The 16,759-nt window shown below is 38.1% G+C and overlaps 1 protein-coding gene across 1 annotated transcript in view; it reads left to right on the top strand.

Annotated features, from left to right (window-relative positions):
* Positions 1-16,759, top strand: part of PLXNC1 (plexin C1) — a 483,607-nt gene that overhangs the window by 388,720 nt on the left and 78,128 nt on the right. Inside the window, exon 25 of the mRNA XM_053716896.1 lies at positions 14,369-14,400. Within this exon, the coding sequence (XP_053572871.1) occupies positions 14,369-14,400 (32 nt within the window). The remainder of the gene's footprint in view (positions 1-14,368; positions 14,401-16,759) is intronic.

Here is a 16,759-nt window from a genome sequence, read left to right as displayed (position 1 = left end):
AGTACCATACTGGCCTTTTTGACATATTTGCAGGTATCCCAAGACAATTTGGAATAATTCAGTTATATTGCACATGTGCTAGACACTCTGATATGGCCACAGACAACATTTTAGAGATGCAGTTGCATATATTGTATAGATTCCCTAATCCTCTATTCATTGCTATTGTAAAGTCCATCTGCAGTGGGCAGCACACACATTTGCATATGTACATGTAAATTTACAAATGTATAGGTATTTGAAGGGACTTTAAACACTAAATACATGCTAGATCAAATGATGCATTAAAAGAAAAGATTAGTCTGAGAATAACATGCAGATGTATTTTTTAAAGTTTAATTAGCTGTTTAAATATTGACAAAATAAGTGTAAAGTTTGTAACTTAGGTTACTTTCTCTGCTGTGGCCAATTAGGGGCAGTTATAAATAGGTTACTAGAGTGTGCAGCCAATGGCTGTGTAGAATATTACATTGTTTGGCACTTCCATTTTTAACAGGAACTGAAAAGCTCACAATTTTAGAATGGAATGGCAGGAAAAGGGGATAAAATAAAAGTGGTAACCTATAAGGTTGAGGGGATCGTCAGGAAAAGTAAGAAAACAAATTTACACCCCCAACATCTGGCATGCAGCAATCCCATTCTGTAAATGTTTGTTTCTAATTCACCCTAAAATTGTTGTAATTGCCAGTTTTATCTTCAGTAAAGTTAGCTTCATAAACAGGCATTCAAATGGGATTGTGTTTTTGTGACCTGGATTTCAAACAGGATTGAATGGACTTGTGATTTTGTGAAGGCAAAGACAAAACCTGTTCACAACAAACAATTTTCCAGTATTTTCTTCTACATTATTGAAATCCTAGAAACAAAGGCACAAACCCATTTGAAAGCCCAGTGATGTCAGACCGGAAAACAGTGCTTCCTCAATAACTGGAAATAATAAAAAAACGTACTTTTAAAATACTAAAAGTGTCAATATATTCATTGACTAAACCTGGCCAGTATATCCATCATGCTATATACAAATGGCATTCATATTCTTTTTTTTTTTTTTTATATGTTATTTTTATATGAAATATAGACAATCATACAATAGAATATCAGCGACTGTACACATGCTTAACAGCTTCTACAATGATAAGAGGTAGGATAACATTATCATCAAACTATACAATATGTGAGGATGGTTCCAATCAACCAACAGAGCTTTGTTCAAGAATTTCGTATCTTACATAAAAGCAGTCTGGTTCCCACTCCTTGCATGAAAAAAGTCCAGCAGAGTCCAGAAGCTGCATAGCAAAGGAGTATCTTGATTGTCTACAGACCCTTATTAATTATCTTTAACAAGCTGAGGTTTACATATTGTCAGACAATACAACATATAAAACAAATCAAAACTTATAACATTTTAACAAATAAGAACAAAACCAAAGGGTGTGCCCACTGCCTTGAAATTTCGAGCGTGCAGATCTAGCTGTATACATAGCCCATTTTTTCCATTGTTAGGATTGATTTGTACCGTCAGCTCTTCCTCCCACTTCCGGACATAAGCCGGTTTATCTGGTAGGTTTACCAACAGAAGTTGTTGGTATATTGAGGACATAATGCCCTTTGTTACTGTTTTACCCCTTAAACATAATTCTTCAAAAGCTGTAAGTTTACGAAAGAAATTATTTCTATGTCTGGGTTGAAATATAATGTCTGACTTGATGTAGGCTAAACCAGTTGGTAAATCCTTCAAATCCCTGGTCTAGTATTTTTTGTCTATCACTAATCTTCCCCTTTTCCACCAAAGCACAAATAGGAATCAATTCATGAAACTCACTTATTTTCCCAGAAGAGGAGCTAGCCAGAAGACATTTTGCTCCAATGTCTTTGTTATCTGTAAGTGTAGTTAGAGGCGAGTAAGGTGTAGACAAGCCAGGAAACTTGTCCCTAAGAGACTTCAGAGTATTCCAGGTTTTATTGAATATGGTATAGGGTTTTCCTTCTTTAATTTTAACCAGTTCTATGGGTGTCCAGCATAACCCCCCCATATGTGTTACTTTTAATAGTTGTGATTCCAAGATTGTTATTTTTTTAAAGGCATGTTTACCTTGACCAACCTAGTCTACTACTCTGCTCAGGGATATGGCTGATTTGTACCAATTTAGATTAGGGACTCCCAGGCCACCACCTTCCCTAGGAGTATATATAGTGTGTTGTGACATTCTGTTTTTTTTTCCCTTGCCAGATGTATGAATTTAGCACCTTTTGTAATTTTTTTAATGTATTTGGATACCCCAGAAATCGGAAGGGCCTGCATTATATAGAGTGCTTTCGGTAAGAGAGTCATTTTTGCTGCTGAAATTCTCCCTAGCCATGATATATTCTGTTTAGGCATCCATCTAGAAGTTAAAAGTTGGAATTCATCTAGAAGTTTCCCATAATTTAGGCTACGTAATTTTTCATCGTCCGAAGACAAGTACACTCCTAAGTATTTCAAGGCTTTAATGTTAATTTTAAATGGACATTGTTCTCTTATCTCAGCTAGTACATGGGAATATTTATTGGGTAAAGTTCTGATTTAGAAGGATTAATCAAAAAATTTGACACTGCTCCATATGCACGGAGTTCTTTCTGGACATGACGTAAGGATTCTACGGGGGAGAATAATGTCATCAAAACATCGTCGGCAAACATAGCCAATTTATACGAGTGATCTAGGACATCTATTCCTTTTATATTGGGGTTGTTTCACAGTTTAGCTGCTAGGGGTGCCAAGGATAAAACAAAGAGCAGGGGCGACAATGGGCACCCCTGCCTTGAACCATTGCGAATCTCAAATGCTTCAGACAAATATCCATTTACTCTAATTTGAGCTGAGGGGTTAGAATATAACGCAAAAACTTGGGAAATAAATTTGAGAGGTAGGCCGAATTTGGTTAAAGTGGAGTGTTGAAAGGTCCAGTCTAATCTGTCCAATGCTTTCTCAGCATCTGTCGACAGAAAGACCGACGGAATCCCTACTGATTTAATATAGTCTATAAGTGTAATAACTTTACTTATATTATCTATGGCTTCTCTATTTTGTACAAACCCCACCTGGTCTCCATCTAGAAGGCTCGGTAATAACTTATTTAATCTTCCAGCTAGGATTTTTGCATAAATTTTAATGTCTACATTTAGCAGGGATATTGGCCGAAAATTTGCTGGCACAGAAGCTGGCTTTCCAGGTTTCAGAAGTATTGTTATATGCCTTTGAAAAAGCCAGCATATTGTGAAATGCGCATCAGGCGCTTAATTTAGAGCTCTGCAGCCTTACAGACATTCTTAGCGCTATACTCTGTACCTTATCCTAATTGTTGTATTGGAATTTCTGCTGCAATACACACCGCTCCAGCATTGCACTAGCTTAGTATAATTGTTGTGGGGCTCTTTCTAGATTTAGTTTTCAGTGCAATCCGTGAGCATATTATGGTGTTTTTGCAGCAGACTATCTTCCTCCTTTCTATATAGTTTATTTATGGTTACATTGTATGCAGCTACGTCTTTAAGGATACTTTCCTAGGCTTGCTAGCTCTACTGTACCACAATACAGTCTTTTAATACACCACACAGGTAGTTATTACTACCTTTTTAAATTACACAATTAAATGTTAAGTTTTATTTCATACCCAATGCATATTACCTCACTGTTCTACATTCTTATTCATTGATATATAAGAGTGCTCTGGTTTATCCACTACTTTTTTGTTTTTTCTATCTAGTTACCCAGATAATGAGCACCCCCCACTATATTTCAACTAGCTAATTTAGAAGTATATGGGTTAGATTACCCTATTATACACTATATATTTATTGTTAATTATTTTGGGGTCTATATATATAGTATTGAATTCCCTCCCTACTTTATTTATCTGTATTGTTATATGCGCCTGGAGCATAGTGTCAGGAAATGCCTGGCCACTGGCTATGTGAGAGAATAGAGCCGCTAGGTAGGGGCTCAATTGGGTCTTAAATGTTTTGTAGTAGAGTGCTGTAAAGCCATCAGGGCCAGGTGCCTTGTTTGGTTTAATATCTACTATAGCTGCCATAACTTCCTCAACACTTATAGGTGATTCTAACATAGTCTCTTCCTCTTCTGAAATATGTGGGAGATCTATATTTTGCAAATAATTATCACAAGCAGTTTTATGCAAATTAGATGGCCTGTCAGGATAGATATTGTAAAGTCTATGATAGAAGTCATGAAAAAGCTTAGCTATGCCCACCGTATCTTCCACCCACCTACCTGAAGGTGAGTCTAGTGAGTGTATGTAGGACTGCAACTGTTGTTTCTTCAATGCTTTCGCTAAAAGCTTCCCTGACTTGTTGCCCTCCCCATAAAACCTCTGTTTTAAAAACAGTTGCTTTCTTTGGGTTTCAATGAGTAATAGCTCATTTAGTTTATTCCTTTTTTCAGCAAGCAGTTGTTGTTGGTGGTTATTTTCGGGATTCACTTTTACCAAAAAGTCTAGTTCTGAGATTTCCCTGGCCAAATTCGAGTATGCTTTCCTGCTTTCCCTTTGTCTAACTGCTCTGGTTTTTATAAATTCTCCTCTTATGTACTCTTTATGCGCTTCCCACAGCATATCTGGAGCAGTATCTTTTGTGTTTATTGTAAAATATGTGTCTAGGTAGTTAGTATAATTCTCTAAATTTTTAGGGTCCAATAATAAAGCGTCTTCCAATTTCCAGCAGAAGGCCCTAGTAGGCATGGACGGCCATCTCAGTAGACATTCCACCATAGAATGGTCAGACCAAGTAGTATGTTTTATATGGCACTGTGTAATGTAATAAAGAGAACTATGGTCTACTAATATATAATCTAACCTCGAGTGGACGTTATGTGGGTGAGAGAAAAAGGTAAAGTCCCTTTTATCTGGGTGTAAATATCTCCAGGCATCATGCAAAGCTAAGGACTTGAAATTCCTCCATAATGATTGTAGGACTTTCTGCGGTACACTGGTTTTAGCGCTTGAGCAATCTACTCTCAGATCTAGTGGGGTATTTAAGTCCCCCCCTACTATGAGAGGACCCTTCATGATTTCTAAAATTTTTGCACTAATTTTATTAATAAAAGCTGCCTGACGTCTATTAGGGGCGTACAAATAAACTATAGTGACTGGCTTGCCGTACATCAATCCCATGACTCCTAGATATCTACCTTCTTTGTCCTTATTTATTTGCAACGCTTTAAAGGGAATGGACTTATGTAAAAGAATACTCACTCCATTAGTTTTTTTTTTATTGTTAGTGCTATGAAAATGTTGTGTATATTGTGAAGATAAATATTATGGGACGCTATCTGCTTTGAAGTGGGTTTCCTGCAGAAGGATAATCTGCCCTCCTCTCTTGTAAATATCTCTTAATGCCATAGACCTTTTATTCGGGCAGTTAAACCCTTGAACATTCTGGGTGACTATACGTAGTTGCGGACCACTTTTGTCATTTGACATTAAATTGTGTAAATTAACTTACCCTCTCTGTATAATAGGTATAGCTTGTCAGATAGGCCTTTGTGGACACACCCTAGGAAAAATAAAGACGAAAAATATAGAACAATAACATTACAATAACACAGAAGCATAAAGCTTCAAATTTCTTGGGGGGTGAACATACTTTAGGAGCTACATAAAATAATAAACTTAAACTGAGTTATATCCCAATGTGCTACTTACGTCTGGGAGAAACAAAGTCCTAACCTCTTACCAACCACGGATGTTGAGAACGGTGTCTCGCCCTCTCTGTATTCTCAACCTGAACTATGTTGAGGAGTCTCCTCCTCCAGTTTAAGCAAGGAAGAGGGACAGCCCTCTCTAATACATTCACTAGGTCACAGCATCAGAACTGCCTGAAAAAGAAAAAGGGAAGAGAGGAAAACAAACATACAGGAGTCCAGTTCAGGTAGAGTCCCTTGTGACTGTCTCTCTCGCATATGGTTTAGGAGGTTTATTGTTCTTTTTTGATGAAACTTTTTGCCATTCTGGCCTTTGAGGTAGAGGTAGGTCCTTTTGCAGAGGTCTTTTCATTTGTGGCCTGATGATATCTGTCGATGGAGGTGGTTCCAAGTGAAGTTCCTTACAAACTGATGGGATGTCATCTGGGTTGTTGCATGTAAGACGCCTGCCTTTCCACTGTATCTGTAAATTAAAAGGATGGCCCCATCTGTAAAGAATGTTCAGTTGGCGCAACATATTTGTTAGGGGCCACATATCTCTTCTGTTTTGGAGTTTTCTTGTAGACAGATCTTCAAACAGTTGCAGCTCTGATCCTTTAAATTTGATCGGTGTTTCAATCTAGCCTTCTTCATCAGTGTTTCCTTGATTGGATAGCTGGTAACTTTCACAATGACATCTCATGGGGGTTGATTCTCTGAGGGTTTTGCTCTCAATGCCCTGTGTACTCTATCTAGAGCAAAAGAGGAGTCATCTCCCTCATCAGACAAAAAGGCGAGTAGACTTTGCACATATGGTTCCAAGTCCTGGGGGGACACCTCTTCTGGTATCCCTCTCATCCTGATATTGTGTCTGTGGCTCCTATTCTCCAAATCATCTATTTTGTTTTCTAGTTGAAGAATTGTAGCATCTTGTTGGGAGAATTTGTTTGAGAAATTGAAAACCACTATGTGTTGGGCTGCTGTAGACTCTTCCAGCTTTACCACTCTGTCTCCCACTTCAGTGAGGTCTTTCTTAATATCTGCAATCTCTTTGCGGATACACTCTCTGACCTGTTGTATTAGAGTAGAAAAGTCTTTTTTTGAGGGCAACGAATCTAGAAGTGCCTTAGGTACTGTTACAGCTTGATGTGGGCTTTCAGGTTCTGAGTCTGATGATGTGGATTCTTGCCCTGCTCTAGACTCTAAATCCAGCTGAGTGGGCCCTTGTGACGATTCAAGGCATTTAAAGAATTTGTTCACTGATGGTGTCACATTTTTTTTTTTTTTTTGACAGGATTCTCTCCCTTGTTGCCTTTTTTGGGTGACATGGCAATTAATCTCTTCAGTGTGCAGTAAAATAACCTTTTCGGATCACTCAGTTCCAATTGCCAACGGAATTCAGCCACCTACACACACCCTGCAGGGGCCCTTTATATTATTCAATCCGCCTTCTCCTTCTAGCAGACTTTTTTAACTTCAAACACAAGACATTGAATGTAGATAATTAATTTTGTTACTGCAGCCAGCAATAAATCTTAAAATTTCAACCTTCACCAGTGTTAGGATCCACTATGGCATATTCTGTTGTAGAAGATATGTTGTAAATATGCAAGTTACAGGACCAAGCCACTGAGCGCTGAGCACATTTCTTTATAATGGTCAGATATCCCAGTATAAAACCACACAGTACAAAAGAGTCTCTTTCATAGTAACATTCACATTGATAAAAATGTAAAGACAGCTTATAGTTATGTCCTCCTTTTGCCTTATAAGCGGAGAGTGAACCTTGTAATTATAAAGCGCTTCCACCTTGCACCGTTAAAATGTTGCGTATGAAAGCTTGGGCCACGTGGCTACTCCTGTGCCTTTTTATATTCAAAAGTCAATAACGTGGCTTGGCATGTCATGTAAGGACAACTTATTCAAATACAGCTTAGATTTCTCGCCTTCATCCATAATCAGCATGTATAAAAATCTCCCACTTATGGGTTTACTCACTGTGATGGGATGTATGCGCTGCGTCCTCCATTTCCGCAATGGTTACGGGCAAACTTTGGGAGGTAGTTTTTATGTGAAATCGTCTGGAACTTTACCAAAACGCAGCCGTCTCTCCGCTGTATCTCTGCGGGTCTATGCGCTGCAGGTTTTGCCAGTCGCCAGGTGCCTCTACGGCCTATCGTAGTAACAGGCAGTTGTTAGCGGTTACACAGCGTTTCCGCTCTGGGCGATATAATGCTCAGTGTTGGGCACCCAGCTTAGTAACTCCGGTCATCAATTCTATATGTTATTGCATGCCCAAACGATCCATTTCAGGCCAAATTACTTAGCCCCAACATCGGGAATCCTTTGAGTAGCTCACTTTCTCTAACGGAGCTCACACTTGTGCAGCCATCTCATTTGAGCGCTGGCTTCGCCCCCATGGCATTCATATTCTAATTAGTATGGACTTGGATTACAATAGGTTAATCTCACACGTGTAAATTATTATTTACCCGACACACTGTACAAAGCCGTTAATTTAAAAAAAACTTAAGTGGTGGGAAAGGTCCATTATATATGTCAGTTCCATTTGGATTCCAAGTTTCAGTCCGGGACTTAACAACCAAAAACACCTTTTATGGAACTGTTCTATTTATAACTCATTTGTGGTTGTGGGCTTTTTCCAAATCTATTTGGATTGTAATCACTCAAAAACCATGCTCCCCATATTGTCCAAAAGGGTTATTAGAAGCCAATCTCAGAAAGGTTGGAATCAACCCCACAATGTGTTTGCTTTTTGTATTTTCTAACGGCTAGATTTAGAGTTTTGTCGGTAACGACCCGCGTAGCTAAGCTGGCTTTTTTCTGGCTGCACCTTTAAAATAACTCTGGTATTGAGAGTCCACAGAATGGCTGCGTTAGGCTCCAAAAAAGGAGCGTACAGCATATTTAACGCCACTGCAACTCTCGATACCAGAGATGCTTACGGACGCGGCCAGCCTCAAAAACGTGCTCGTGCACGATTCCCTCATAGAAAACAATGGGGCTGTTTGAGCTGAAAAAAAACCTAACACCTGCAAAAAAGCCGCGCTAAGCTCCTAACGCAGCCCCATTGTTTGCTATGGGGAAACACTTCCTACGTCTGCACCTAACACTCTAACATGTACCCCGAGTCTAAACACCCCTAACCTTACACTTATTAACCCCTACTCTGCCGCCCCCGCTATCGCTGACCCCTGTATATTATTTGTAACCCCTAATCTGCCGCTCCGTAAACCGCCGCTACTTACATTATCCCTATGTACCCCTAATCTGCTGCCCCTAACACCGCCGACCCCTATATTATATTTATTAACCCCTAATCTGCCCCCCACAACGTCGCCTCCACCTGCCTACACTTATTAACCCCTAATCTGCCGACCGGACCGCACCGCTATTATAATAAAGTTATTAACCCCTAATCTGCCTCACTAACCCTATAATAAATAGTATTAACCCCTAATCTGCCCTCCCTAACATCGCCGACACCTAACTTCAAACATTAACCCCTAATCTGCCGACTGGAGCTCACCGCTATTCTAATAAATGTATTAACCCCTAAAGCTAAGTCTAACCCTAACACCCCCCTAAATTAAATATAATTTACATCTAACGAAATTAATTAACTCTTATTAAATAAATTATTCCTATTTAAAACTAAATACTTACCTGTAAAATAAATCCTAATATAGCTACAATATAAATTATATTTATATTATAGCTATTTTAGGATTTATATTTATTTTACAGGTAACTTTGTATTTATTTTAACCAGGTACAATAGCTAAAATAGTTAAAATAATTACAAAATTACCTGTAAAATAAATCCTAACCTAAGTTACAATTAAACCTAACACTACACTATCAATAAATTAATTAAATAAAATACCTACAATTACCTACAATTAAACCTAACACTACACTATCAATACATTAATTAAATACAATATCTACAAATAAATACAATGAAATAAACTAACTAAAGTACAAAAAATAAAAAAGAACTAAGTTACAAAAAATAAAAAAATATTTACAAACATCAGAAAAATATTACAACAATTTTAAACTAATTACACCTACTCTAAGCCCCCTAATAAAATAACAAAGACCCCCAAAATAAAAAAATGCCCTACCCTATTCTAAATTACTAAAGTTCAAATCTCTTTTACCTTACCAGCCCTGAACAGGGCCCTTTGCGGGGCATGCCCCAAAGAATTCAGCTCTTTTGCCTGTAAAAAAAACACATACAATACCCCCCCCCCAACATTACAACCCACCACCCACATACCCCTAATCTAACCCAAACCCCCCTTAAATAAACTTAACACTAAGCCCCTGAAGATCTTCCTACCTTATCTTCACCATACCAGGTTCACCGATCGATCCAGAAGAGCTCCTCCGATGTCCTGATCCAAGCCCAAGCGGGGGGCTGAAGAGGTCCATGATCCGGCTGAAGTCATCATCCAAGCGGGAGCTGAAGAGGTCCATGATCCAGCTGAAGTCTTCATCCAAGCAGGAGCTGAAGAGGTCCATGATCCGGCTGAAGTCTTCTATCAACGGCATCTTCAATCTTCTTTCTTCGGGAGCCATCATCTTCCATCCGACGCGGAACATCCTCTTCTCCCGACGCCTACTCGACGAATGACGGTTCCTTTAAATGATGTCATCCAAGATGGCGTCCCTCGAATTCCGATTGGCTGATAGGATTCTATCAGCCAATCGGAATTAAGGTAGGAATATTCTGATTGGCTGATGGAATCAGCCAATCAGAATCAAGTTCAATCCGATTGGCTGATCCAATATATAACCTCACCTTGGATACTCTTGTGACGATTTTGTGTATTTGGGACTTTTTGTACTCATATATATATGTGTGTAAATAACCCTGCTATATTAATTTATAGGTTACTATATATATTTGTTTAACTCTATCTGTGGTGAACCATTATATTGTATATATATGTATTAATTTTACACTACCATCTGGTGACACCATTAGAGTTATATTTACTGCATACTCTATATGATAGCGCCCCTATATTATACTCAGTTTGGGTATTTTATATTAAGTATTTACCATCATTGATTGTAAAAAACTACTTTTCTCAGTTTAGCAACATTTTCATCTAAAAACAAGAACAGTGCAGAAAATATATATATTTTTTTGTACAATATGGCCACAAATAGTCTCATTTTCTTTAACATGATTTTTTTCGCAGTTCACATGCTGTATAGTGTACTATTGTTGCTATTTAAATATAGTCCATAGTTGCAGAACTCACTGAACATACCGCTTTTAAAACCTCACTGTAAAGACATAATTTCAAAACCTCAGTCTCACTGTACATAACTGGATTTCTCTTTGCTTCATTACTATAAGATTGTGGTTTTAAACTTAAATGACAAAATGGAAATATTTATCTCCCAATCATGCCAAGACAATTGCAAAGAGATACCCATTTCCTAAAGATGACAATACTGTTCTTAATAAGCTTCAAATGTGAGTATGAAATAAAACGAAAGATTTTGATAACGAGTTTGCTAAATCAATATTGCGGTTTTGATTTCAGATTTCCCTTGGATAGTATCCATATGTTTATTATATATATGTAACATAGTAACATAGTAGATGAGGTTGAAAAAAAGACAGAAGTCCATCAAGTTCAACCTATACAAATCTTAATATACTTACAAAAAAGCTCCAGTTGAGCTTAAATTAAGCCCATTAAAAGGTGACCCATTTAACGCACACAATCTTAACCTTGAATTCGGTTTCTAGTCATAGATGTATCCAAACCATTTTAAATGTATCTATGGTATTGGCATTCACTACATCATCTGGTAATGAGTTCCACAATTGTATTGCTCTTACAGTGAAAATATGTAAATATCAGTCCCACATACTAGCAAAACACTATACAAAATCGGTTATGTCTTGTATATTTAAACAGCACTCTTTTGTGGCATCTCTCTCAGTGTTTAGATCTGTTATCTCAAGGACCTTTTCTTTAATTAAAATATTCCATCAGCTTGGAGATTGAACACTTAGTTCTTTCCCCAAGGTGGTTTCTTTGACTTTTTGTAGTGGATATTTTGATTCAGGCTCACAAGCCTGTCACTAGAAAGATTTCCCATAGGTTTGATAAGTGTATCTTTGTGTTCAGCTCAGGGGTTATATATGATATTCTGCTTAGATTCCCTGAATCTTACAGTTTCTTCAGGATGTCTTCAGCAAAGGGTCTATCATACAGCACCTTTAGTTTTATTATACAGGAAGCTTACTTGTCTTTTAGATATTCAAACATTTGTTCAGGCTTTGGTTAGAATTAGAGCTGTTATCGAGCCCTTTATCCTCCATGGAATTTAAACTTAGTTCTAAGGGGTATTGCAACTATTTGAACCTAGGTCCTAATTCAAAATCTTAAACAGAGTGATTATTACATAATCTAGAGCTGTACTGGGCATTGCAATTTATGTCTATTGGATACTAAAGACGTTTGTCAGTCTTCCAGTTTTCAGGTGAATGTAAGGGTCAGAAGGCAAGTTCTGTTACTGTAGCTTCATGGTTAAGGCGTCTAATTCTCAGAGCTTACTTGGAGGCGGGACAGTCGATGTCTTTACGTAGTACAACTCATTTGGCTTGTTTTGTGTCTACTTCTTTAGCTTTCAAGAATGGGGCATCAGTAGATCAAATTTGCAAGGCTGCATTTTATTATTTGATGTTTTTTGCCTCAGCGGAGGCAGCTTGTGGCAGAAAATTTCTTTAGACTGTGGTTCCTGGTAAATAGGTGCCTTCCTTTTCCTTTTTTTTGTCCCACCCATTTTTTTGGTAGACTCCACAGCTTGGATATTAGTTCCCAACAGCAATGAATTGGTGACTATCATCACCACCATAAAGAAAACCTGATAAAATCCTTTCTTTTTTGATGTTGAGAATCAAGGAACTCGCCCATTTTGTTCTTAGCAGACATTCTAGTTTGCATCTCTTTACCCTACTATCTTTCTTACTTTTCCCTCCAATTCTTGGTTATACGTAAAACTGGGATTGTCAGGTAAGTAGGAGTGATATTAAAGCTTTTGGTGTGTTTGCCTCCTCCTGGTGGGCAGGTGATAAACTCCCAACAGCAATGAATTGTGGACTCTCACCACCAAGAAATAAATTAATTTGTCAGGTAAGAATAAATTATGTTGTTTCTTTTGTCATTTAGTCTTCTACAACTGTATCCAATCTAGGTCTTGCAGCTTGGAACTATAAGCCCCAGAATACCACATGACAAGAGGGAGAGGTCTGATATCTCTTCCTTGTTTCCATGGTAAATATTTAAGTGTTACGCATGCCTCCTGTGCTGTGTAGCTGCAGTAAATGCTGTTGGAGAAGTGCTGGACTGGGGCATACAATATTAATCTTACTGGTAAAAGCCAGTGGAGCTGATAGCGTGTTCACGTCCTGTGCTTCCAGACTGCAATAAATGTCTATGCACAAACTGCTACTCACAGTGACTGAGACTTCATTATGAAACAACTTTATTCCAATTTCTATATCTGCAATGTGAAATATTTATATATAAATCAAGCCAAAACAATGCACACGTTTATTGAATATCTGATGTTTATATAGAAACAGAATAAAATGTAGTCAGTAATGCTAAAATAATTGTATGTGGTTGTCAAATCCCTTTTCCTATATGTGTTAAGCTGTAGCTTAGATAGTGCAGGAGTTTGACTGAAACTGACAAAAATATCAGCATCATTTCACTTTTGAATTTTAAGAACTCTTAGAAGGACATTGTTCTCCCCTTTAATGTGTTCCCAATGGTCCATTTTACCTGCTGAAGTGCAATTACGGTAATTGTTTGCAAATCGCTATTTTATCTTTTATTTGTTATTTGAAATAGTTATTTTTGCCTGATGTATCCTGTCCAACTCTAAAATCATGAGTAACAATTTTCTTCTCTGTAGAAAAGCTATGCAAATAGCAGACAATAGCACTGATTAATCTCCTGGTGGGGGAATGAAGGAGAATATGAAATGATTGCTTGTGTTTATTCAATCCCAATCCATAATTAGCATTTCAATATCTATCATAAATACTTGTGGGTTTAGCCCATTGTTATGGGCATGTCCAAGGTAGGGTTGCCACCTCAGTCATGTTTTCCTGGCACTTATGAGTTGTACATGCTGCAGGGTATGCAGGGAGGAGCATGAATAGGGCTTTCCAGGATTACTATTCTTGTGCTGTCCAGAGGTGCAATTCATGTTTATCTCTGCACACCCTGCAAACATGGCCGAGGTGGCAACTCTAGTCCTAGGTGATGGTTTTAATCAGAAAAAAATGTAATTTCAAGAACAGAAATAAACATGAAGGAACAATTTACCATACATATAATACTGTGCAGTGGGTATAACAAGTCATTTCAAGACCAGAAATAAACATGAAGGAGCAATTTACCATACATGTAATACTGTGCAGTGGGTATAACAGTCATTTCAAGAACAGAAATAAACATGAAGGAACAATTTACCATACATGTAATACTGTGCAGTGGGTATAACAAGTCATTTGGAACACATTAATGGGAAAAATTATTTTATAGTACAGTGTCCCTTTAAACAACTGTTAATTATTTGATGCAAAATGCACTCATAGGCCATTTTTTACTTTCTCCTTTATAGATCCTCAAAATCCTAATCGGTTTTGCCACCTGGTAAGTGGAACTGAAATTACACAGGAATTAAAGACACATTGTACACATTTTTCTTTGTTTTTCTCCCAGCAATACCTACTTGTTCTTTCACCTTCACCATTTCATAAAACTACTGCACTTTCATAAATATGATAGAAAATGTTTGATTACTATGCCTTACAAAGGGATTAAACACATAGTCAAGGCACCAATCTGGGCCTCGATCCGATATACAGCGTCACCCGCAGAAGCCGGCAACGCCAAAATTTGCGTGGGTTTGGTATCCTATATACGGCGTAACCTAGAAGTTATGCTCGTATATTTCTGCCTTTGCCCGTAGTTTTTTGGGCCATAGGCAGGTATACCAAACCCGTGCAGTTTGGTATCCAATATACAGCGTAAGGACTTATGTGGCGAGAATGGAGAAATCTTACTCCATTTTCACCTCGCCACAAAATGCAGCCGTAGTAAGCCTTACGCTGTCTATTGAAGCCCCGTAACTCCCTAAACTACCTGCCAAATAAAACCTAACACCAAACGCATGCGCAATGTCTATCTACCAGTCAACCGCGAACTGCTAAATAAAACCTAACACCTAACGCATGGGCAATGTCTATCTACCTGTCAACCGTGATCCCCCGCCGCAATCCCTAATAAAGTATTTAAACCCTAAACGGCCGCTCCCGGACCCCGCCGCAACCTACATTAAAAGTATAACCCCCTAATGTGATCCCCCTACACCATCGCCAGCTACATTACATACCCCCTAATGTGAGTTCCTACCCCGCCGCCAGCTATATTAAACTACCCCCTAATGTGAGCTCCTACCCCGCCGCCAGCTATATTAAACTACCCCCTAATGTGAGCTCCTACCCCGCCGCCAGCTATATTAAACTACCCCCTAATGTGAGCCCTTTACACCGCCGCCAGCTACATTAAACTACCCCCTAATGTGAGCTCCTACCCCACCGCCAGCTATATTAAATGTATTAACCCCTAATCTAATCCCCCTACACCGCCGCCAGCTATATTAAATTAATTAACCCCTAATCTAATCCCCCTACACCGCCGCCAGCTATATTAAATTAATTAACCCCTAATCTAATCCCCCTACACCGCCGCCAGCTATATTAATACACCGCCGCTAGCTATATTAATACACCGCCGCCAGCTATATTAAATACATTAACCCCTAATCTAATCCCCCTAAAGTAATCACCTCTATTACCAGCCCTTAAAACGGCCTTTTGTGTGACATTGCCCCAAAGTAACAGCTCTATTGCCAGCCTTTAAAAGGGCTTTTTGCGGGGCATGCCCCAAAGAAATCAGCTCTTTTACCAGCCCTTAAAAGGGCTGTTTACGGGGCATTGTCACAAAGTAATCAGCTCTTTTGCATCTAATCTAAATCCCCCTACACCGCTGCCACCTATAATAAATGTATTACCCCCTAATCTAATCCCCCTACACCGCCGCCACCTATATTAAATAGATTAACCCCTAATCTAATCCCCCTACACCGCCGCCACCTATATTAAATAGATTAACCCCTAATCTAATTCCCCTACACCACCGCCAGCTATATTAACTATATTAACCCTAATTATATTAGGGTTAATATAGTTAATATAGTTATTATATTATATATATTAACTATATTAACCCTAATATTAATAAATGTATTACCCCCTAATCTAATCCCCCTACACCGCCGCCACCTATATTAAATAGATTAACCCCTAATCTAATCCTCCTACACCGCCGCCACCTATATTAAATAGATTAACCCCTAATCTAATCACCCTACACCGCCGCCAGCTATATTAACTATATTAACCCTAATTATATAGTTAATATCGTTATTATATTATATGTATATTAAGTATAATAACCCTATCTAACTCTAACATCCCTAACTAAATTCTTATTAAAATAAATCTAATTAATATTAATATTATTAATTAAAATATTCCTATTTAAATCTAAATACTTACCTATAAAATAAACCCTAAGATAGGACAGGTAAGGAGCACTTGGGGGTTAGACTTAGGTTTTTTTAAGGGGGGGTTGGGTGGGTTAGAATAGGGGTATGTGGGTGGTGGGTTGTAATGGGGGAGTGTTGTTTTTTTTACAGGCAAAAGAGCTGATTTCTTTGGGGCATGCCCCACGAAAGGCCCTTTTAAAGGCTGGTAATAGAGCTGTTAACTTATGTAATTTAGATTAGGGTAGGCAATTTTTTTTATTTTGGGGGGCTTTGTTATTTTATTAGGGGGCTTAGAATAGGTGTAATTAGCTTAAAATTCTTGTAATCTTTTTTTATTTTTTGTAATTTAGTGTTTGTTTTTGTAATTTAGATTAGTGTATTTAATTGTAGATTAGTTTA

The sequence above is a fragment of the Bombina bombina genome, chromosome 6, assembly GCF_027579735.1.
Source record: "Bombina bombina isolate aBomBom1 chromosome 6, aBomBom1.pri, whole genome shotgun sequence".
In the NCBI taxonomy this organism is placed as follows: Eukaryota; Metazoa; Chordata; class Amphibia; order Anura; family Bombinatoridae; genus Bombina; species Bombina bombina.
Note: the sequence above shows the minus strand (reverse complement) of the source record. Positions and strands in the feature narration are given on the sequence as shown.